Genomic DNA, 24610 nt, shown 5'->3' with positions numbered 1-24610 from the left:
CCATGAAGCCGGGGCCGCCGCACCGCGCCGGGGCCGCCCACGGGGCCGGCGCCGGGACCGGGGCCGCGGCCGGGCCCGGGGCCCGCGGGCTGCTCCTGCCACCGCTGCTGCTGCTGCTCCTGGCGGGGCGCGCCGCGGGGGTGAGTGACATGCGCACGGATCCCCGCCACAGCTCCCCGGGGCCGTCCCCCGCGCGGGGTGCCGGTCCCCGCCCGCGACCCCCGCCCCGGGACCCCGCTCCCTACCCCCGGGCTGCCTTCCCCCGGGCCGCGGTCCCTGCCGCCCCTCGCCCCTCCCCCGAGCGCCCCTCTCCGCACCCTGCCCCCGCCAGAATCTCCCCCTAGCTGGCATCCGCGAGGAGAGGCCGCCCCCGCCGCCGGTCATCTTCGGGGGGCGCATCTCTCCTTCCTTTTGGGACCCCTCCCCAGAGGGAATCCCGGGTGGGAACCCGATCGCGGATCCTCAGCCCTGCTCCCCCACCTCCCAGTGGCTTCAGGAACTGTCTTCCCGGGGACGGAGCGGGGACCCCTGCGCTGGCCTGGGAGGTGCGGGAAGGGCCCGGCGGCGGGCTGGGGGTCGCCGTCCAGGCTGGGTGTGTCTTAGGGTGGGAGTGAGGCTGGCTTTTGCCTCGTGGGTGTGCCCAGACCGTGGCCACTTTTTGGGAATCGGGTCGGTTCCCCCTCCGAGGGGAGGGTGTACATTTGGTTCTTCCCAGGGTCGCGGCAGCCGGCCAGGGCAGTGGGCCCGGGAGGGAGAGGTGAAGGTGGAGGGTGACTTGGTGAAGGTGACCTGAGGGGGGAGTGAGGGTGACCCTGTGTGTGGGCGTGTGTGGCCACCTCAGTGAGGGGTGCAGGGACCTGTGGGGCGTGTGCAGGTGAAGGATGTGTCTGCCACATGGGTGGATGCCAGCGTGCCCTCCCGTCCGTGGTCGTGGGAGGGTGACCCATTGTGCATGATGTGTGCCTGTGCCCAGCTGGGCCACTGTTGGCCATGGCCGTGTGTGCCTGCAGTGGGTGAGGGTGTGTGTACGAAAGACCTCTGTGGTGGGCGTGTGCTCGGACCCGTGAGTGTGTGTGAACACACATACCAGCGTGTGCATGCAGGTGCATGGGGGACCCTGGGCATGGGACAAGGACCCTGAAGGGGACCAAGCATATGCAGGTGGAGGTGAGAGTATATATGAGGTGACCCTTGAGTATCCCTTTGAGTGACCGCAGCAACCATGCTTGGTCCCAGCTCTGTCAGGGAGGGCAGAGGAAGGAAGGATCTCATCCCCCTTTGAGGGACTCAGGTCTCAAGTGAGTTCTTGTTGGATAAGTGTCCAGATCCCGGCCCAGGCGGGCTGAGGATTTCTAGGTCCAGCCTCCAGGGTTGGTTCCAGGAGCTATGCTGTCCTGCATCCCCCAGGCTGAAAAGGACCCAGGCCTCTCAAGCAACCCTGGGTGTCCAGCCAGCCTCTGCAAGTCCCTTCCCTCTTCCAGCCTCAGTGGGCCAGTCAGTAAGACAGGAGGAGGACAGGCAGGGGCTCCAAGCTTGCTTCTCTGATGGACAGGCCCCTCCTCAGTCTTCCCCAGCTAGGAGGCTGTCAGCTGGAGGGAGGGAAAGTGTTGAGTGCTGACCAGTGTGAAGTGCCTGCTGGCCAGGATGTCTCATTCCCAGCTCTCCCGGAAGTGGGGTGGGAGGAAGGGGTCCCTGGGAGGGATAGAGACCCAGCACATCCTAGAAGCTGGGGTTGCCTTCTCAGCCAAATTTCTGAAAGACCATCCTTAAAATCAAAGATCTGGGAATCACAGGACGCTGGACTCCAATCCTGCTACCCCCACCGATTCATGGCATGGTTTGGGCAGGGCATCTTACTTCTCTGACCCTTGGTTGTCTCTCTGTGAAATGGGGCTAATGACACCTTCCTCAGATGGCAAAAATTCAATGAGATGACTGACGAGTGTCCCGAGAAGGAGCTCAGGATTCACGTGGTGTGCACATGAATGAAAGGGGCTCAGGACAGAAAGCTTTAGATTTGGAGGCCAGGTGGAGCGCTGGGCAGGCCACTTTCCTTGCTGACTAAGGCTAACAATTCACACTTCACGAGGTGGTGGAAGGACTTAATGAGAGCATTTAATAACCTCATGCACAGTAGGGCCTCGCAAGGCAGGTGCCCTGAATCTGAGAGGTGTGGCTGAGACCCAGTGTTGGGTGGTAGATGAAACAGACCCCCGAGAGTCTGAGTCCAGAGGCTGAGATGGTGGGCGGGGCCGGGCCAGGGCAGGGATTGGGGTTCCTGACCAGGTGGTGGGAAGTAGAATGTCCTCCAGGCCTCACATCTTCCCAGGGGTCAGGCTGTCAAGGAGGGGCATCATCCCTCTGGTCCTCACCTGGCTTGGGAGGAAAAGGGTTAATGGGTGGTACCTGGTTGACAGGGTTCCACACCAGGTGGGGAGGGCAGTGCCTGCAGCAGGAGGGACTGAGGTTAGATCAGAAGACGGGAAGCTCCAGGAGTGGCCTTGGTAGATGAGCGGTGGCTGGCTCAGGGCAGGGAAGGGCAGGGACATGATGACCTTTGGGTTGCCTGCCTGCGTGCGTGTGTGTGTGCGCGCGTGTGTGTGTGTGTGTGTGTGTGTTTGCATGTCTTCGTGTCTTTCAGGATGGGGATAGCAGGGATAGCAGGCCTCATTCACACTGCAGATGGTGAATTGTGGTGTGTGTGTGTGTGTGTGTGTGTGTGTGTGTATGTATGTATGTGTCTCCTGGCATCTCCTTTGAGGAGTCCCTCTTCTGACAGACCACGTGACCAGGACTCTGAGGGACATTTGCCTTTAAGGCCACCTCAGCTACTGTACTTAAGTCACCACTCAAAGTTTTGGAGTGTGAGGATCCTGAAAATGTTAGCTTTTGAAACATGTTCTTTTAAAAGTCCAGGACTGGAAGGGATCTTAGGTGTTAGTCTTGTTTGAATACTCCCAGTGATGGAAGACCACTACCTTGTGGCTGTGTGACCTTGTGAAAGTTACCTAACCTCTCTGTGCCTTAGTTTCCACCTCTTTAAGACGGAGAGAATGCGAGAATGGAAGGGCTTAATTTGGAAAGCTTTTGGCCCAGTGGCTGGTACCTACTAAGTGCTCAAAAATGTGGATTTCTTGTTGTTTTACAAAGTTGCTGTACTGTGGTTGGGAAGGTGGGAAGGGTGGGAAGTGTATGTGTGTGTGTGTGTGTGTGTGTGAGAGAGAGAGAGAGAGAGAGAGAGAGAGAGAGAGAGAGAGTGTGGGGGTGGGGGCGGGGGTGGGGGCGGGGGCAGGGACAGGGGAATTAGTAGGGAATTCTTTTGAAGTCTCAGCCCCAGGCCTGGTGGTTTCCATTCCCTCCTCACCCCGTTTCAGGCATCCCTGCTCTTCTCCCCTCCAGGCTCCCCTGGGTGACTGTGAGCCTTCTGTTACCAGGATGAGATTGTCTTCACCAAAAAAATGGAAAGTTGGGGGCCCCTGGGCTGTTCTGGGCCAGGCTCTTGGGTGAACCGTCTCCCCTTCCAGCATGTGGGGGACAGGCACAGGGACACCACAGATGTATGCTGCCTGTTAGCTCCCAAGGTACCAGGGGCTCTGGGGACAGACACCTGCTGTGTGATTTCCAGTAAGGGATTTCTTTCTGTCTCAAAGTCCTTGTCTGTAAAATGGAGACAGTAATGGTGTCAGCCTCACAGGGATGTTGTGATTTGGAAATGAGCTGCTTGAGTAGACTGAACACACCTGCCACATAGTGAGCTCTCAGGACATGGGACCTTTCTGGGAGGGAGCATGGATGGGGTCAGGGAAGCCTTCCTGGAGGAGGAGGGTTTTGAGCTAAGCAATGAAAGTGGTCATCACGTGACACTAGGAGGCTATAGCCTGCCCTGACCCTCAGCTTTCTTACATGTCAACTGGGGGCAAATACTTGGCTTTTAGAATCATTACTGGGGGATGTGACACTATCCTCATGGCAGAGCTGGGATTTGAACCTGAAGCCTCCTCCTCTCTGGGGAGGAGTGAGCACAATGCCTCCAGCGGTGAGTTCAGTGTGTTGGGGGTTGGTGCGAGGTGAGCTGTGCTGGAGAAAAAAGTAAAAGAAAGCAACAAACAAAAAATGAAAAAATGGCCTTTTGAAACCCATTGGCTCCTCCTACCTCATATAAGGGGGCATAGGGTCCCTGAGGGGTCCGGGGCAGCAGGAGTGGTGGCAGTGGCGGGGAGAGCAAGGAGGGGCTCATCCCAAGAGGGAGAGAGAGGTCACGTTTACCGAGAGTCCCACCCACCAAGCACTTTACATGTATTGACTTATTTCATCTTTGTGATAATCTTTTGGTGTAGGAGTTATTAGAATCCCATTTTGTTTTATTTTATTTTTTTTTGAGACAGAGTCTCCCTCTGTTGCCAAGGCTGGAGTGTGGTGGCATGATCTTGGCTCACTGCAACCTCTGCCTCCTGAGTTCAAGCGATTCTCTGGCCTCAGTCTCCCAAGTAGTTGGGATTACAGGCACCTGCCACCACGCCTGCCTAATTTTTGTATTTTTAGTAGAGATGAGGTTTCACCATGTTGCCCAGGCTGATCTCAAACACTTGACCTCAGGTGATCTGCCCACCTCAGCCCCCCCCAAAGTGCTGGGATTACAGTCATGAGCCACAGTGCCCGGCCAGAACCCCCATTTTTACAGATGAGGAAACTGAGGCACAGAGATGCTCAGTGACTTGCTAAGAGTCACACAGCCAGAAGTGGCAGAGCTGGTTTGAGCCAGAGCCTGACAGGCTAATGGACCTGGGCTGCAGTCCTAAATTTACCCTCTTGCTGTGTGATCTTAGGCAAGCTACTTTACCTCTCTGGGGCCTCCCTACCCCCTGGATTATGTCTGCATTAGCTACTGTTTAGTAAATGCCTGCTCTTGTGGCGGCGGGGAGTGGGGGGTGCTGGGAGGGGGGTTGGTCCCGTACCTTTTCTCACTTAATTCTGCCATAGCCCTGGAGGTCGGTGATGCTGTCTCACCATGTGGGAGGGATTGGCCAGCGCTCTTCCTCCTCTACTGCCACGAAAGGCTCTGTAGTCCGTAAAAGCAGCTACTCTGAGGGCTACTGGGGGTGTGTGGGATGGGGAGAGAGAGCTTTATAAACTGCGAAGGGCTGTCAGCAAGATTGTGTGTGCATGCATGTGTGTGTGTGTGTGTGTGTTTGTGCATGTGCCTGCACATGTGTGTGCAGAAGGGGTTGATGTCTGGGTCATGTGATCAGGGCACAGGAGAGGGCAAATATTTGGAATCTCAGGATGAGAGGAGTCTAAAAAGCCACCATAAGCCCTGATATGTGCCAGATGCCCCCAGTGTTGGCTGAGTCTGCAGAGGTGACCAGGCCTGCCTTTAACCCCCTCTGGCCCTTAGAAAGTGTGCGGAGGCCAAATCCATGTTCCTCCTGCCCCATCTCTGAGCACTGGCCCAGTTGCAGCCAAGATTCTCTCTGGCCTAATAGTGATTGAGGCTTAGAGATAGGGTGTGTCTTGGTGGGGGTCCCCCAGCTGTCAGGAGCGATGTCAGTGCTTTCTTGATAGACCTTGAGCTTCCTGGGCAGGCTCGTGGCTGCCATGTTTTCTCACTGAACCCCCAGGGACCACTCTGTGCTTGGCACAGGCTTTAGTGAATGATTCAAAGGAGTGAATGAATGAATGAGGGAATAAAGGAATGAAGCAAGTCAGGACTGTGAGCTATGGAGCTCAGGCGGGAGCTTGCATCTTTTCCTGTGTAGGTTGGTTGGGGACAGTGAGGCTGGCAGAGTCCTGCTGCATGCAAGGCGTGTGCCCGTGGGCTGGGAGGCACCAGGGGACTGCATTGGGTGGGCCTTCGGTCTGAGGTCTGAGTGCCAAGGCACTGCCACCACCACATCTGGGCAGGACCGAGGGACTGTGGCTCTGGGCTCCAGCCCAGCTGCTTGGATCCCTGTGATTTTGTGTCTCGAGGGACAGGGTGGCCAGAGCCAGGAGCTGCCCAGGCCCCAAGGCCCTTGCTCCCATCATCCCCCCCAAACCCCTGTCCCAGCAGGGAGCAGGGTCTGGGCTGGTCCCGGACTTCCTGACCCATCTCACTGGCCCCTCCAGGCCTCTGTCCTAACATCACATCCTGGGAACATCAGGCTGGCTCTTGGTAAATATTTATTGACGGCACCCCCCACACCCTCACTCCCCTTGGCTCCCAGCCTCCCCAGATTCCAGGAGGCCCGGTAGCCTTCACTTCCGGCCCCCCTCCCACCATGGCCAGAGGGGCAGCCACTCCCCTCCCCCACTGGCCAAGCCCAGTCTCAGCGCCAAACAGGAAGCTGTGATTACAGGGGGAGCCTGAGCAGCCATGGCTGAGGGCCCAGCAGTGGGGGTGGCGGTGGCCCCGACAAATGATCTGGCCCTTTTTTTACCTGGCTGCTGTGGGTAGAGGGCAGGGAACGCCTATGCTGGCCTTTTATACCAGGTGGAGAGGGTTCTACAACCCCTGTTACCCCAGCTGGCTGAGGCCTGCCTTCTCCCCACCCCTGGCCTTGGTGCTGTGTCTGTTTTGTGGTGTCCCAAGCCTGAGGGGGCAGCTTGAAGTCATCGAAGGAGCAGGGATCCTGGAGCCAGCTGGTTCAGGGTTGAAACCCTGGCTTTGTCACATTCCTGCTATGTGACCTTGTCAAATTCACCTAACCTCTCTGAACCTGCAGTCTCCTCTTCTTTAAAATGGAGCCTCAGGGTTGTTTGAGAATTAGTAATATAAAATAATAAAGTAAATAAAGTACTAAAGTAAATAAGGAGCAGGCTGTAAATCTTGCTTCTGCAAATCTTGTTTTTTTCCATTCACCTGCCTTGGTTTTTGTTCTTTTCCTGTCCTTCTCTGAGTCTTACTGAAGAACTACTGCTTGGAGGTGAGGAGCAGTGTTTTCTTTTGGAGAGAGTGGGAACTAAGTTTGAATGATCATGGATGGCCTGAAGGAGAACCCTGTGGGTGGGGGTACCCTTAGAAGGAGACCATGGGCTGGACTCCCAGTTGGAGCCAGCAGGACTTAAGTCAGATTAGAGGAAGCACATTCTAGGGTCCATGGTGCTGAGTTTCTGGGGGGCTGGTTCTCCAGAGCTGTTGGGCAGCCTGCAGTCCATCCTGCATGATGACTCTTCAGGCCCTTCCAGTCCTGGAACTCCAGAGAGGCCTTGTTATTTGCAGCTTGAGCCCAGGACATGGTGAGACTAGGTGCTTTCCATTTTCCTCCCAGCCAGGGAGCATCTCGGCTGTGTTCTGTCTGTCACATGCGCCCTGGCCCAGAGTGGGTGACTGTTGATGTTTACACAGGACCTCAGGGGTGGAGAGTCCTAGAGAGATGGCCAGCCCTACAGCCTGACATCCCACAGCTGGTGGCCCAACCACAGCCCGGGGCCTTGCCCATGGATTGGGGCTGGCTCTCCAGCCTTAGATGGTCCCACTGAGCCTCCCACCACTCTTGGGGGGCTGGTGAGATTCCCCTTATTTAGAGGAAGGCTCAGAGATGTTAGGACACCTGCCAAAGCACACACAGCCAGGAGCTGGTGGAGCCTGATGTTCATTTGCCCCTTCTCCTACCCTGGAGCCCCATCTGATCTTGTCATCACATGCCCTACAGAGCCAGGGTTTTCTGGCGGTGGGGCTGGGACTGGGGATAACACTGACTCGGGCCTTCATCCTTCTTCTGGGTGGGCCATGGGCTTCTACGCTGCTGTCTGGTGCTGCTTCACCCTGGGGTTAGCCTTGGTCCAGGCGCCCCTAGAGATTCCTGTAACCCCTGCACTGCCAGCTAGGACCCCCCGCCATCCATCCTGCCCTCCCCCATCCATGCCCGCCAGCCCAGACTTTAATGAGGGTAATTTAGAATCAATCACCAGCGGGATCTGGGAAATCTAATTGCAGCAAACTGATTGCCAATTCGATTGCGGGCACCAGGGGGCTGCAGGCGGCTCATTAGACCTGTGCCCCTCCCTGGGCTGGGGCTTGGGGGGGCTCCGTGGGGGATGCAGGGCCTGAGTAGGCAAGGCTCCTGGAGAGCTGGGGGGAGGTGGACTGTTGTTTTGGGAGCAGGGGAAGGGTATTTTTGCCGGACAGAAGCCATACACTATTCCCTGTCCAGGCCCACAGTTGCAGTGTAGGTGCCTGTGTCAGTCTTTACCCTCTGTCATCCACCCCTTACTCACTGCCCCCCTCCTCAAGGCCTGGCTGCCATTGTAGGGGGCGGGTGTCTGCAGCTGCATCTTACCTGGTTCCTGACTTCAAGATGCTCCCTGTGTCAGGGAGACAGACACAAACACAGATGATGGCGAGGATGAAGATGACAAAGACAACGGCCAATACTTACCACTGCACGCCATGTGCTAGGTGTGGTTCTAAGTGCTTAACATGCTTTATCTCAGTGGGTCCTCAGCATGGCCCTGTGAGGCAGGCATGGTTATCCCATTTTACAGATGGGGACACAGAGGCCCTGAGAGGTTGAGCAGTGTGCCCACAGTGAGGCAGTGTGCCCACAGTGAGGCAGTTAGCAGGACTCTGAGCCTGGAGCCTGGGTGCTTACAGAGATGCTCGTTCAAGGGTGTGGGGAAAAGAAAGAGCGATCAGATTGTTACTGTGTCTGTGTAGAAAAGGAAGACGTAAGAAACTCCTTTTTGATCTCTCTTTCTTTTCCCCACACAAGGGCATCAGGCAGACGTGTGGGTTCCTGCATGGGCGCCAGTGTTGATTGACTGTGTTGCTCACTCAGCAGACATTTACTAAGCACCTGCTGTATATGAAGCCCTGTTCAGGGGGTTGTCAGTGTTCAGTTGTGTCATGTGTGTTCTGTGTCTTGTCTGGCCATGTCTTGCTTCAGGCAGGTTTATTGGTGGCAGGTGCATGTGCTTTTGTGTGGTCTCGAGGAGGGAGCTGAAGAGAAGCATGGAGGAAGCCCTACCCCTCCTCCCTGACAGGCCGAGCCCCAGCTCTGCCATTAGAAGTGGGTGGATTTTGGCCGGGCAAGGTAGCTCACGCCTGTAATCCCAGCACTTTGGGAGGCCGAGGCAGGTGGATCATGAGGTCAGGAGTTCAAGACCAGCCTGGCCAAGATGTTGAAACCCCATCTCTACTAAAAATACAAAAATTAACCAGGCGGTGGCAGGTGCCTGTAATCCCAGCTTCTTAGGAGGCTGAGGCAGAGAATTGCTTGAACCTGGGAGGCGGAGCGTGCAGTGAGCTGAGATTGTGCCACTGCACTCTAGCCTAGGCGACAGAGCACGACTCTGTCTCAAAACAAAACAAACAAACAGAAAAACAAAAACGAAGAAGTGGGTGGATTTGGCTGACTCTTGACTCAGCCTTAGTCTCCTCTTCTGTCAAATGGAGCCAGTGATCCCTGACCCGTTCGGTGGCAGTGAGGAGTGGCGGGAGGTGCAGCTGGTTAAAAGGAACCTGCTGCTGGGTGATGACTTTTAATTATTATACATTCCCCAAGGTGGTTATGCCTCAGAAATGAATCTGCCACTAGCTTGTCAAGTGGTAGTGGGCAGCGTTTTCCCTCTCTGGGCCTCCACTTCTACATCTGTTAAATGGGAAGAGTGAATGCGGTGACCCAGGGGCCCTTGCAGTCTTCAGATTTGAGGAACTATCAGAAAGACTTGAGGCCAGAGAGGACAGGGCCTGACCTAGGTTGGCCCGGTGGGGAAGGGCAGGCAGGATGGCTGGCCTGGGTGGGGAGGGGAGGCCTGCTTCCTTCACGTGGCTTGTCTGTGGTTCCTCTTGGGCCAGGGTAGGAGGCATCTCTTTCCTTGCCCATCACGCTGGGCACCAACTCCCTCCCTGAACCCTGGAACATGATCATCAGTTCCAGGCTAGCTGGGGGCTGGGCAGGGAGTCCAGTACCTGGATCTTTATCGCCATTGTGCTACTGTTTACTCATGACCCCTCTGTGTCTGGTCTCAGCCGAGCACTAGGGACCCCCAGGGGGCTCAGCTTGGTCCCTGACTTTAGGAAGCTCTCAATTCTGTGCGGGAGTAGGTCAGGGAATGAGAGGTTGATTTAGACCCTGAAAACTAGGAAGACTCCATGGAGGAGGCATCCTTTGTACCAGGCCATGACAGATGGCAGCACATTGATAGGTGGGCTAGGATGGACAAAGTCTGAGTAGTGGGGACGGTTGCAGTATATCAGGGAGCTACCACATGTGGAGAGGGGAACACACCTCCCTTGGCAGCGAGGGGTCACTGCTGTAGGGGGCCGCCCTTTCTGATGCCTTTAAGAGACAGTCACCAGGTTCCTCGTGGGTGTCTGGCCCTGTGCCTCAGTGTTCTTGGGCTGAACAGTTGAACCCCACAGGTCCTCCACATGGAAGACCTCACTGACTCACAAGGTGGTCTTTGAGTCCAAACCAAGGCATTTGGGTACTGTCGTGCAGGTACAGGGTGCTGCCCTTCTGTCATGAGGAGGTAGCATGAGATGCCAGAGCTTGGAGGTGACAATATTGAGTTCTGTCCATTGAGTGCCTGCCACACACAAAACGCTCTGCCAAATGTCTCATCTATAAACAATCCTTAGCCTTATGAGGGAGATACCATTGTAATCTTCATTTTACAAAAGAGGAAATCAAGGTACAAAGAGGTTAAATAACTCGTCTGAGGTCACAGAGCTAGTAAGTGACCCAGCTGGGATTTGAACCCGAGCAGCCTGCCCCCAGAGTCCCATCTAGTACATAAGCACTGCCTCATGCTGCCATGTGCATTGCAAACTGTAAAGTGTGGTACCCTACAGGATGAACGTAGGGCCAATCGGGCCTTGCTAGGTACCAGAACTTGAGTAGCTATTGTCGAGCAGGACCTTTCCTGGGACTTTGGGCTCCTGGCTTCCACATGGATCTGTTTCCTGCCGCATGTTTTCTGTCTATATGGGGCTGTGGGCAGAGGCTAACCCAGGTTGGGGAAAGATCAGACGGCTGGAGAGGATTTCAACTGGAAGGGCCCTTGAAAATACTCTTGTCCAAACTGTTCACTGTTCCAAAGGGGACACTGAGGCCAAAGCATTGATCTCAAGTCATCATTACAGAATCTTCTGAGATTCTGTAATTCAACTTTCTTATATGACATTTGGGGAAGTTGAGACTGAGAGAAATACAACGATTTGCCCAAAGTAACACAGCAAGTTGATGGCTGAGCTGGGACTAAGAACTCTGTCTCTGACTCCTGGGCAGGGCACTATCCCCTACACTGTGCTTCTTTTCTGTACTTGACTCTGCGCTGTCCAGAATGCAGGCTCAGCTGCCCCCATACCCCTCTTCCAGGAAGCCTTCCTTGACCACCCCAGCTGCCCATATGCCCAATATTTCCTATGCCAAATTAATTCCTGTCAGTGCCTTCAATGTGCTTCTCCAGCCTCATCCCTTTGCCTCCCAACACTTCTGTTTTTTTGTTTTTTGTTTTTGACATGGAGTCTCACTCTGTTGCCCAGGTTGGAGTGCAGTGGCATGATCTTGGTTCACTGCAACCTCCGCCTCCTGGGTTCAAGCGATTCTCCTGGCTCAGCCTCCTGAGTAGCTGGAACTACAGGCCCTTGCCACCATGCCTGGCTAATATTTTTGGATTTTTAGTATAAACGGGGTTTTACTATGTTGGCCAGGCTGGTTTCGAACTACTGGCCTCAAATGATCCATCCACCTCAGCCCCCCAAAATGCTGATATTACGGGGTGAGCCACTGCGCCCAGTCCGTACATCCCACACTTCTACCAGCCATCCTGAGCACAGAGCATACCACTGTCTCTTTTTTCTTCATGCCTACCCGTGTGCTGTTCCCTCTTCATGGACTGTTCCTTTATTCTTCAGTGAACTCCTACTCATCCTCTAAAACCCAGCACAGATGTCCCCTCCTTTGGGAATCCAATAATGACCCCTCCTACCAGCCCCCAAGCACAGTGAGACACTCCTCAGCCCCCTCTCTCCTGCCTCCCTCTTCTAGGTTCCCAGGTGCCTCTTCTCCAAGTTAGGATTCTTTGCCAAGTCCAATTCTGTTATTTCACTTCATAGTGTCTGCTTCCCCACAGGGTTACATTGTTACCACCTTGGAGCTCTCACTTGGATACATTGTTGCAGCTGCTAATTCCCCATTACATCATCTCCCCTTCAACCTTCACACATGGTACTTTGTTACACTTCCCCAAATTCTGACATTGCTGCTTTGTTTCTTTTTTCTGCGTTCACACTTCTCACTCTGTTTCACTTCTAGTTCTCCCCTGTTGTCACACTTGGTCCTTTCTCCCCAGCCCCCACTCATGTGACCCCCAAGACTGGGAGAAGAGGAAAGTGGAGCCTGGCAGCAGGGAGCAGTGGGCACGAGGGGATGTAGCCTTTCCAGCCCCAGTGAGCTGTGGAGGTGCAGGCAGGGAAGGGTGCCCTGGAACCTGTTTGGCTCCGTCTTTCTGGAGGGTGGACGGACTGTGGGCTTGGAGGCTCAGGCTTGGTTATGAGGAGATCTTCTCTCCAACCTCCCTCCTCTCCAACCTCCCTCCTCTCCATCTCCTCCGCCCTCTCTGCTCAGCCCCCCTCCCTCCTTCCCACCTCCCACCCTCCTCCTCATACTCCTTCCTCCCCCTGCTCAGCTTCCCTAGAGGCCCTTATCTTACTCCCTCACTGGTTGGAACCTCCCATCTCCCTGGCTGTGACTCACCAGGGCCAGGACCTGAGGGTTCCCCTTGGGGACAGGGGTCTCGAGGGTTGAAGGGGTAGCTAGGACCAAGGCTAGAGGAATTCTTGATTCTTCTTTAGTTCCTTGCCCTCCTGGCCCCAGAACTCACAATTGCCTGCATCTGTCCTTCCTGAAATGGAGTTTTGGGGCAAAGAGCCAGGAATCAGCCCTGGCCTTGCTGTTCAGATGAGGAGACTGAACCCAGAGATGAAGTGTGGCTGTTCAGGGTCACTCAGCAGTGAGAAGTGGAACAGCTCCCCTGGGGTTGAAGCCCCTACATGGCCTCTGGGAGCTGAGCCCTGGCTGGCTGGATCCTATTCTCATGTGAGCTGGGGAGCTGGGGGGCTTGTAGGGACAATCTCAGATCCAGAGGGAGCTCAGCTGTGTCCTGAGGGATGGTCTGCAAGACTGCAAGTGAGGCCAGGTAATCTTTTTTCCACGTGGAACTAAGGCCATGTTTCTGTTTAGGACTTTAGTTTGGGTTAGGGGTTTGCACGTGCCTGCAACATGTGTGATGGTGTATTGCTGTGTGTCTGTGCTGATGCGTGGAGCCCTGGTGTCTTTGTAGGAAAAGGTGTTTGTATCCTATGCCGGGGGATCAGGAGTCCCCCAACTGCTGTCCCTCCCCCTGCCTCAGCTCCAGGGGCTTCCCCCCAGCACTGTGGATTAAGGAAGTTTGGAGACACTCTCTCTACCTTGGGAGGCTCAGATGCATGCTTACAAATGAAGAAACGTGAACCTGTGCAAATACCCTTGTCCTGTGCACACATGTAGAGACAGAAACAGGGACACACATACGCTGCCATGTGCACAGGTACCGCTCGGAGACACAGCCCTCCACGCTCATGTGAACACACTCAGATGTACACAGACATCTAAGCCACTCCAGACAGCCCTAGGCATACACACATGGATGTACCTAGACATAGACACACGCCCAGAAACACCCCGAATGTGCTTGGATGTGTGCATGTCTGTGTACACTCACACATTCACTCTCACACCCACACACACATATCCACACACTCGCACACACTCACCCCCCACACTCACACACACTGTCACCCACACACACATTCACCCACACACACTCTCACACACACACACTCTCTCTCACCTACACACACACATATTCACCACCCACACACACACTCACATACACTCTCACCCACACACACTCACCTCCCCACACACGCACACCCACACACTCTCACACACATCCACACACACTGACACACACTGTCACACATGCATCCACACACTGACACACACATCCTCACGCCCCTCCCACACACTCTTACGCACACGATCACACACACAATCACACACACACTGTCACTCACACACACACACCCCCACACTCACACTGCTGGGGCTCTGAGCTACCAAAATATGTCTGTCCTTAATCCCAACTCTTAATCCCAGGGTCTAGGAGCCCAGGCCAGAGGGGCAGCTGGTCATCTGGCCTCGTTAGAGGTGATTAAGGCAAGAACAGTGTGTGTGGTGTGTGTGTGGAGGGCCTCAGAGCTTTGTTTTCTGCCTGACCTCCAGGGACACTTCACTCCCCCGCACCCTCCACTAAAAAACCAACCTTGGATTCCTTCGGAGATTCAGTTGTATGTTATTTGCCAGACTCTGGATGCCGGCAGGCTGGGGGGTGGCAGGAGAGGGAGTGTGGCTGTGCCCCTGAGGAGAGTGACAGCTGGGGTCAGAGAGGCCAGGAGACGCGGATCCCTTTATTTCACCGCCTGCCTGGGGAAACCCTGATCAGAGTCTTCGGCACTAAGGCCGCGTGGGGATTCTGATTTCTGGGGGGATTCTGTTTCTTTGATGAGAGTATTTCTGACTTATGGGAAAATGATGCCCAACCAAGAGATCCTGAAGTTGAGGCCCTGAACAGGGAGGAGGGGTGGTCGCCTGGGACTAGGGTGGGATGGGGACACCTCCATGAGGAGGAGACGCCTGATCTGGGCATTGAGGGTGCTGGCTCCTAGGACATTTGGACGTTTTTGGTTGTCTTAGTAGTGGACGTGCAGCTGGCATTGGCCAGGTGGGGGTCGGGCTGCTAAAGGGCTGCAGTGTCCAGAACAGTCCCACTGGTGGAAAATCGTCCTGCCCAGATATCAGTGGTGTTTCTTTTGACAAATGTTTGGTCAGGAGACGTGGTGGGGGGGTCTCCTGGTGGGTGGGGCGGGTATGGACCATGGCACAGAGGTGAGACTGTCTTTGTCATGCTGCGGGAGGGAGGACCATTCCACTCTGTCCGGGGCACTGTGGGGGTGCACAGAGATTGCACGGGCCGAGTCCCCGGACCCTGCACCTTCCTCACCCTCCACACTTCCCTCCCTTTTGCCTTTCCATGTTTAGAGGGGTGAGTGTCCTGTGTTGTCTCTAAGGGCATGGCCATCATAAATGGTGGAAAGAGGGCATTTGGGCATTAACCCAACTTGGCTCTTGGGCTGGCCTTGCCCTGGTGGAGGTCCCTATAGGGGAGGGGGCCACACTGCCATGACTGGGTCCCTAATGGCAGCAGCTGGGCTTCTGACCCTGCCGGGGGAGGCTCAGGGAAGGATTCCTGGTGCGGGGGATGAATCAGCTGAGTCTTGACTTGGACTTGGACTTTGACCTCTGCATGTCAGCTGGGTGACCTTGGGCAGGTCACTGTACTTGTGTCATCCTCTGAGCCTGTGTTGTCTTCCATGAAGCTGGAGGGTGACCGTGGTGCTACAGGGTGTTGCAAGAGCTAGGGCTTACTTGGCACAGAGTCCAGCACACTGCTCTGCCCACAGGCTGCTGACTAGTTACGGTAAATGTTGGGGGAGTGGCCATGAGAGCCCACCATCACCACAAAGGTGGCAGTCACTACCCATCCTTGTCCTGGGTTTGGGGAACAAGACTGTGTTCTAGCAACAGCCACTTGCCTGATGTCCAGTTTTGAGTCCATCTTTCCTAGCCCAGTGCCTCTCCCACACGCACTATCTACTGCACAGCTTTGGTTTCTGGGCTAGACTGTTTTAGACTCATTTATTCATTCATTCCCTGGGGGCCTGGGGGCCTGGGGGCCTGGGGCTAAGGCTGGTGGGCAACCTTGCCCTGGTGGAGCTCCCTACAGGGGAGGAGGCCAAGCTGGTGTGACTAGGTCCATACTGGCAGCAGCTGGGCTTCTGATCCTGCCTGGGGAGGCTCAGGGAGGGATTCCTGGTGGCGAGGGTGGGTCAGCTGAGACCTGAAGCAGTTTGGGTCATGGAAGCCACGTTCAGGTGACACATGAGGAGTGGAGGGCAGGCCCCATCCCTGGGCTGCAGGAGTAGGGGCCAGAGCACGCAGGGTCTTTGAGCCCTGGCAGGTGTTTGGACTCTATCTGAGCTCAGTGGGGGAGAGGAAGAGCCTGTGGCTGTGTGGAGGAGGGGCTGGCAGGATACCTGGGGCACACAGGACCTGCAGGAGACTGGAGGAGGATGTTAGGGGAGGTGAGCACGGGGTTTTCTTTGGCTCTCTGCACCCCATTCTTGAGGGGCAGGGGGTCCTTGCAGAGTTCTTGGCCTCCCCACTCAGGATCCTTTGTGGTCTCTGCCTGGCAGTCTAAGGCACTGCAAGGCCTCCTCCCTTCTTTTTTTTTTTTTTTTTTTTTTGATGGTGTCTCACTGTGTTGCCCAGGCTGGAGTGCAGTGGCACGATCTTGGCTCGCTGTGATCTCCACCTCCCGGGTTCAAGCCATCCTCCTGCCTCAGCTTTCCGAGTAGCTGGGATGACAGGTGCGCGCCCCCACACCCAGCTAAGTTTTGTATTTTTAGTAGAGATGGGGTTTTACCATGTTGGCCGGCTGGTCTCAAACTCCTGACCTCCTGATCCACCCACCTTGGCCTCCCAAAGTTCTGGGATTACAGGTGTGAGCCACCGCTCCTGGCCTCTTCCTCCCTTCTTAATGGCTGAGAGATCAAAGTCTGGGAGGTGAAGCCAAGGTGTCGAGGCTCAAGACAGGGCCTAAGGGGTTTTAGGCTTCATACCTGAGTTCAGCCAGGCAGGAAAGAGGGGGTTAACGAGCAACTTCCAGACAAAGACCTGGTAGCTCCAGCCCAGGCCTAGCCCAGGACAGACAGGCCTCTGCCAGAGAATAGAGTGGAAACCACCTGAGGGGCTTGGCGGTTGCCAGCTGTGCTGGGCAGGGCTGGTGCTTGGGAGCCAGGTGAAGTTGGGGCCAGGGTGAAGGGTGGGGCCTGAAGAGGCGCCTGTCCTCAGAGTTGCCTTAGACAGCCATGGGGACAGAGGGCAGATGGACTTGAGTTTAAATGCAGACGTGTTTTACCACTGGGACCCTGACAGGCTCTGCCCCTTCCCTGGCGGGGACATATCCTCATGCCTTTTCCTGAGTGCAGCCAGGGGCCAGGCACATGGTCAGAGGGTAGGGTGGGGCATCCAGAACCACTGAGGGCTGCAGTTGGAACGCTGAGGTGGAGGGTTGGGGATGGCAGCCAGCCTGGTTCTGGAGTCCCTGGAGTCTCTGAAGGCTCTGGGCTGAGCCTGTCCCCCTCCACTGGCCCCACCTGACAAAGTGGTCTTTGAACAGCATAGAAGAGACAGTTGCTGAGCTGGGCCTCTCCTACTTGTGGTCTGCAGAGTAAACATTTGCCTGTCTGGGGGTGGGGGCTGTGGAGGCTTCACCTGGGGCTTGGTAAGATGTTCAAATGGGAGAGGAAGTGAGCAGGGCCAGGACAAGCGTGTTGTCAGGATAAGGAACACTGGGCTTCTCTGGAGGACCTGAACTTGAGTCCAGGTTCTGCTGTGTGACCCTGGGCAAGTTTCTCATCCTCTCTGAGCCTCAGTCTCATATTCATTATTATTTTTGAAACAACAGCTTTATTGATATATAACTCACATACATCTTACCCATCTAAAGTATTTAATTCAGTGTTTTTTAGTATATTTGCATAGTTGTAAAACCATCACTAATTTTAGAACTTTTTATCACCCCAGAAAGAAACACTGTACCCATTAACAGTCGCTCCTGTTTCTCCCCAGCCCCTGCAGGCATAGGCAATCGCTCATCTATTTTCTATCTCTCTGGATTTGCCTATCCCGGACATTTCGTATAAATGGAATATTATAATATGTGGTCTTTTGTGACCAATTTCTTTTACTTAACATAATGGTTTCAAGGTTCATCCACATTGTAGTATCAGTATTAGTTTATTTGTTTGTTTATTTTTGAGACTGAGTTTTGGTCGTGTGGCCTAGGCTGGGGTGCAATGGCATGATCTTGGCTCCCTGCAACCTCTGCCTCCCAGGTTCAATCAATTCTGCCTCAGCCTCCCAAACAGCTTGGACTACAGGCATATGCCACCACACCTGGCTAATTTTGTATTTTTAGTAGAGATGGGGTTTTACCATGTTGCCTAGGCTGGTCTGTAACTCCTGACCTCAGGTGACCCTCCCATCTCAGCCTCCCAAAGTGCTGGGATTACAGGTGTGAGCCACCATGCCCGGCCTCAGTATTAGTTTGTTGTTTTTTTTTTTTTCTTTTGCTGAATAATATGCCATTGTATGAACATACCACATTTTATTTATTCATTCATCGGCTGATGGATATTTGGGTAGTTTCAACCTTTTGGCTATTATGAATAATGCTACCTTTTTTGGTGTGTGGACATATATTTTCATTTTTCCTGAATGTATATCCTAAGAGTAGAATTACTGAGTCATATGGAAACTCCATTTAACATTTTGAGAGACTGCCAGCCTCTTTCCTAAAGCGGCTGTGCTGTTTTACATTCCCACCAGTGGTGTGTGAGGGTTCCGATTTCCCCACGTCCTCGCCAACGCTTGTGATTATCTGACTTTTTGATCACATTCATTCTTGCATCCATTCATCCCTCAAGTATTTATAGAACATCTATATTCAACAAGGCAGAAGGCCCACTGCAGAGCTGGGAAGGGAATTTATCCCTTGAAGAGTTGTTTAGAAGATTCCATGGCATAATATCTAGAACAACCCCCACCAGGCCCAGCACATAGTAGATGCTCAGAGATGGGAGACAGGGAGTATCAAGGAGAGGATCTGGGGCTAGTCAGGAACCATGGGGACCCCTGGGAATGGAGGAATAGAGGATGGAATCTGTACGTGCTGACCACGTACTGTGTGTGGGAACCGGTGCTTCAGTCCTCATGACCCTCTGGGCCATATCATTGTTCTATTTGCAGATGACAGAACTGAGGCTCAGGCCACGCAGCTTGTCCTGGGTCACCAGGCTGAGAAGTAGTCAGACTGTGGGCCGAGAGCCTTGTTTGGAACATCTTATTTAATCCTCCCAACCCCTGAGGTCAGTACTGTTACTATGCCCATTTAGTAGGTGAAGAAACAGAGGCTCAGAGAAGTAGACTGACTTGCCCAGAGTCGCGTAGCTGGTGAAGTTCAGTCCTGGTATTTGGAGCCACATAGTCTAGCATCAGAGTCCCTGCTGTGTGTCCTAGGCCTCTGGAGGTGAGGGTGAGGGCTTGGACATGTCTGGCTCCCTCTCTCCCTTCCTTTCCCACTCCACTGTGTCCCACAGAGCCTCATCTTGGGTTAGAGACAGTCCTAGGGGCAAGTGTGGCCCTAGGCTGGCTTTTGAGGTCCCTGCAAGCCCTTCTTCCAGGCTTTTTGTCTGATGCCTTGCTCCGAGCCTCAGTTTCCCATCTGGTTGATGGTGGTGGTGACTCCCAAGTCTGCTGTGGCTCAGACCATCTGAGTCTGGCTTGTCCTGTCCCTTGAAGAGGAGCAGCCGAGAAGCCAGTGGGACTGCTCCAAGCTGGGGGCGGGGAGTGGCATCTCTACTGTGTGTGAGTTTGGGCTGGTTATAAATAACCCAGCAAACAGGAGGGTGTGGGGAACCACAGCCCGCCTCCTCAGGAGGAGAGGCCTGGACACACACACACTCTTACAGACAGGGCCATTTCAGTTGTGTGTGTGTGTGCTGTGTGTGCCCAGGGTGTATGCTCAGCCTGTGTGTGGAGAGGGCTTTGGGGAGCCGTGAGAGCTCCCGGGCTCCCGGGGCTGCTGGAAGGGCTGGGCCTGCTCGGGCTGACTCCAGCAGGGTCTCTTCAGTTCCCTGGAGGAGGCTGGGGTCAGCCCAGCAGAGCTCGACATCTGGCGGGGTCCCTGGAGCCCCCTCACCTGGCTTCAAGGGGTTCCAAGGTCAGGCTGAGGATCCTTCTGCTCTTAGGGGCCTCCATGTGATCCCCCAGCCCCTTCCCACTGCCACGTCCCACCCTGCCTGCTCTCCCCCTCCCTGCTCCAGTCCCGAACCCCATCCTCACTCTCCAGCCAAGCTCACTGACCTCTAGCAAGTCGCCTGGGCTTTCTGCCTCTGTGGAGTAAGGAGGCCCATTTCACCTGGCTCCTGAGAAGGTGGGGTCCAGTGCTTCGTGTGTGCTCAGTGAAGGCTGCTTTCCTCCAGGGCCAGGCCTGGTTGAGAAATGGCCAGAATGTAGGCTCCACTGGGAGCCCACTGATCTGCATATTTGCATATAATTTACATAAACATTTTATGACAAAATATGCTGGGATCAGTGTCCGTTTCTCTTCTCTCCTCCCAGCTCACTTGGAGTCCTCCTGGCTGGATTTTGGAGGGACCAGAGAGAACTCTTGTCCATTCCTCAGTGTTACACACAGTTAGACTGAGGCCGGAGAAGAGCAGGGCCTGGCTCGGGATCCCATAGCGATTGGGAGCAGGAGGCAGGTGATGTGGATCTCTGGGGGGTGATCCACCCCACAGTTTATTCACTGAACAAAGATTGATGGAGGCTGACTGTGTTCCAGGAGCAGTCTGAGCCCTGGGATTAGAGGAATGACCACACAGACCCAGTCACTGCCACCAGGAGCAATTGGAGGGGGAGACAGACACATTCCTGTGAGGCCCAGAAATAAACCAGCCAATTTCAGGCTAGTGGTGAGCAATTGAGGACTAGCCCTGGTTTTGCAGACTAGCTGGGCATGTGGGGAGGACATTTGAGTGGATTTGGTGGTCAGGGAGGTGAGCTTTGAGTGGGGACACAGTGTCATGTCTGAGTGCCTACTGACTGCCTGTTCACCGCTAGGCACATGACAGCTGGTATCTCTGTGTGTTGGGGATCATTATTCGTATTTCATAGGAGGACAGAGTGAGGCCCAGTGAGGCGAAGGGATAGGACCAGGCAAGCAGTTTGGGAGTGGGAAGCCAGGGCGGGAACACCTAACTCCACACCGGATTGTTCCTTGGAGACTCATGGGCCCCAGGAGCGGGCAACCCTTGCCATGTTTGCTGGCATTGACAGTCATGGAGCCTGGAGATGGACTCCTAAAGGCACCTGCTGGTGAGTCACGGTGGGGGCGAGGGGTGCCTACCTAAGCCGGGCCACCTGTCGTGTGAGCACGCCTTGTCCTCCATTTCTATTCCCAGGCTTTCAGGCTTTCTCTGTGCAGGGAGCTGGGTGTGAGGTGGTGCTGGTCTCTGACGTTTGCCCTGCTTTTGAGAGCCTTCTGGCAGGGGAACTGATTAGGGCTAGGAGAAGGTGTGCTCTGTAATCCAAAGGGCATGGTCTTTGGGGTTCAGCTAATCTTGGGTTCAAATCCTGGCCCATTGCTGTGTGACTTTGGGCCAGTTGCTTCACCTCTCTGAACTTTGGTTTGCCCATCTGTGAAATGGGAATGACAATCCCTTTCTGGTAAACTGTTTGAGAAGAGAAATGAGGCAATGTGCATGTAAGGAGCCTGGCACTTAGTGAGGGCTCCCTCTGCGGGGGCTGTGATCATTTTCATAACGGATGGAATGGCCCAGCCTTTTCCAGAAAAGTGCTCGGTGGAAGGAGTCTTGAATCACAAACTGGGGTTCCCTGCATGCATTCTCAGGGGTTCAGGAGTTCACTGAACACAGGATTTAGATTCAGCAAGGCCATAATTCAAATCTTGTGTGACCCCACTGATGGCTTAACAGCCTCAGTCTCCTCGTCTATAAATGGAGACCATGTTATCTGCTTCCCAAGGCGGCCAAGTGGGTTCACTGAGATCCGGTGGAAGGGTCCGTTGGAGTGATCGGAGCATGGTTGGTGGGCCTTCTCCCTTAGTAAATGACAACACAGTGGAGGTACTGAGTCCCCAAGAAAGGACTTCCTAATTTGGACCAGGGAGGTGGTTGGCGTGCGTATGTGACTTTCAAGCAGGCTCACAAAGGAGTCATTGTGTGAGCTGAGCCAGCTTCGTGAGGACATACCTAGTGCCTAGGATGGTGCTTGGCACACAATAAGTGCTTAATAACCATTGGTTTTACTGATTAACCAGCTGAGTAGGTGCTGGCCAGGCAGAGATGGTGGGGAAAGGTATTCCAGGAAGCAGAAACAGGCCTGAAGGATCCCCGTGTTCCCAGAGCCGTAAATAGTTTTGTGTGGGAGGACTATGGGGGTGGGCAGCTGGGAGTAGGGTGTGGGGGGTGCTGCTGGGTCTGGAAACGAGGCCTCAGTGGGTGGTCCTGCTCTCAGGCACGAGCTTGGGGACAGACATCAATGAGCAGTGTGAGTCAGGGCGGCCAAGAATGACGTGAGAGGGCAGGTGGCTGGGACTGATGGGGCGGTGATGGAGGCGTCCCAGCCCCTGGTTGAGGAAGGGGCCTGGCTTTCCCAGGGTTGCATTGTCAGCTTCTGTCTAGGCACAGGGGACAGAGTGGGCTGCTGTAGGGCAGTCAGTCTGCACCTTGATGGAGACTGGCCAGGCCAGCTGAGCCAGGAATGGGGCTGATGGGAGAAGGCAGGCGGGTGGGTGTCTGGGCACCACAGGCCAAGGTGGCCGCCAGACAGGCTGATGCCAGGGGAGGGAGCCAGGTCCTGCCAAGCCAGCCCGCCTGTGGTGAGGCTCGGTCGGGCCGCTGGGCCCTGCCAGCTCCCTCAGAGGCTTTTGTGTTCATTTCCTTTCCACCCGCCTTTTCAGTTTCCTCGTAAGGTTGCTCACGGACAGTCTCAATGGGGTCTCAGCAGAACCAGGGGACCCGGAAGTTTCACAGACCAGAGAACGCCAGGGACGGAGACTCAGGGAGAATGTGCTCTCTCTAGTAACAAAAGTGCTATGGGTTTATCGTTGAAATTGTGGAAAATACAGAAAGGTCCTGAGAAGAAATTAAAGCTGCCTGTAATCCCACCACCCAGAGAGAGCCTCTGGGAGCCTTTAGTTATAATGCAGCATTTAGAAATTCACTTTGGTAGTGAGTTCATTAAAACAGGATCAAGTTCTACATATTTTTGTAACCTATTTTTTAAACATAATGATGATACTCATGTTAATAGCTGGCATTTACTGAGCCATTTGTTAATGTGTGAACATGCCCAGCGTCCTTCTGTAAACCCCACGAGGTGGGCATTCTTATCTTTTTTTTACCAGTTAAAGCAGCCTGAGAGAGTTAAATATCTGCCCAAAGTCACAGAGGAATAGAGAGAGCCATCTGCAGATTCCTATCAACAGCTATCCTGTCTTGTCTTCTGATGATCAATATGTACATTTTCCCACATTCTTCAATATTCCTTGAAACAAGTAAAAAAAAAAAAAAAAGCCTTCTATGATGCATTTGTGTTTTTTAATAACCTAATCAGACAGTGTAGATTTGTGAGTACTCAGTTGTTGATAGCTGCATAATAGTCCATGTTATGGTTGTGCTCTCATTTTCTTTTATTTATTTATTTATTTATTTATTTATTTATTTATTTAGAGATGGAGTCTCGCTCTGTTGCCCAGGCTGGAGTGCAGTGGCGTGATCTCGGCTCATTGCAAGCTCCGCCTCCCGGGTTTACGCCATTCTCCTGCCTCAGCCTCCCCAGTAGCTGGGACTACAGGCGCCCGCCACCTCACCCGGCTAGTTTTTTGTATTTTTAGTAGAGATGGGGCTTCACTGTGTTAGCCAGGATGGTCTCGATCTCCTGACCTCGTGATCCACCTGCCTCGGCTTCCTAAAGTGCTGGGATTACAGGCATGAGCCACCACGCCCGGCCTGTGCCCTCATTTATTTCACTCGTCCCTGTTGCTGGATATGTGGGTTATTTCTGTTTTTTCCCTCTCGTAAATAACATTGTGCTGGATATCCTCGACCTAAGGACCGAAGTTTTGGGAGTTCAGAGTGTCAGAATCAGAAAGGCCCTTAAACCACCATGCTTGGTTTTCCATTTTGCAAATGGGGCAAAGGAAAGGCAGAGAAGGGGAAAGAGGATTTGCCCACGGTCTTGGAGGCTGTGGGCGCCTGAGCCAGGGCTGCTACCTGCTCTCCTGTTGGGGCTGGGGTGGGGACGTGGGTGGGGGCAATTGCCCCAGTGGGAAAGAGGGGATCCTGGGGGGATGGTGGGAACACAGGACTGGGTGGAGGGCAGACTGGAGGTGACGGGGAGATGCAGGCTTGGGGTAGGGAGGGCTCTGCTGCCATGATGTCTTTGCAGGGGAGTTGACTGGGATGGGACGGGCCCAAAGGGAGCATTTCCTGCCCTCTGAGATGCCTTTGTAGATGGGAGTGGGGTGTGGGGATAGGTTTGGTTGGTGAGAGGCTTGAGTGTGTGAGAGTTGGGGCAAGTGGGAGGGTGTGTTTCTGGGCTTGGTGGATTTTTCTCGGGGGGTCTGTGGTGTTCAGCTTGGCCTTCTCTGCTCTCCGCATTCCCCTCCTCCCCAGGCCTCTGCTCTCTGGGACTTGGGCTCTGTGGCCCCTTCCCTAGCGGGTGCAGTCCTCATGCCCCTCATCTCCAGCCATGAGTGGGTGTGGGGCTGCTGGCTTCCTGGCCAGGGCAGCTGCGGCTGGGTGGGGGTGGGGACTGAGACGTCCCCCTCCTGGTCCAGGCTCCCCATTGTGCAGCCCCCTTGGCTGTCTTGCTGCCCGGAGCCTGGCCCCAGCCCACATTCCTACGGTGATGCTCTGGGTCTCCAGGGTGGATCT

The 24610-nt window shown here is 54.5% G+C and overlaps 1 protein-coding gene across 1 annotated transcript in view; it reads left to right on the top strand.

Moving 5' to 3' along the window:
• SDC3 (syndecan 3) overlaps positions 1 to 24610 on the top strand; it is a 39389-nt gene continuing 14779 nt past the window's right edge. The window contains exon 1 of the mRNA XM_025402571.1: positions 1 to 140. Coding sequence (XP_025258356.1) covers positions 3 to 140 — 138 coding nt within the window. The 5' untranslated portion in view covers positions 1 to 2. The remainder of the gene's footprint in view (positions 141 to 24610) is intronic.

Source organism: Theropithecus gelada, chromosome 1 (assembly GCF_003255815.1).
Source record: "Theropithecus gelada isolate Dixy chromosome 1, Tgel_1.0, whole genome shotgun sequence".
NCBI classification, from domain to species: domain Eukaryota; kingdom Metazoa; phylum Chordata; class Mammalia; order Primates; family Cercopithecidae; genus Theropithecus; species Theropithecus gelada.
The sequence above is the reverse complement of the archived record's forward strand: the minus strand, read 5'-3'. Positions and strand labels throughout refer to the sequence as shown.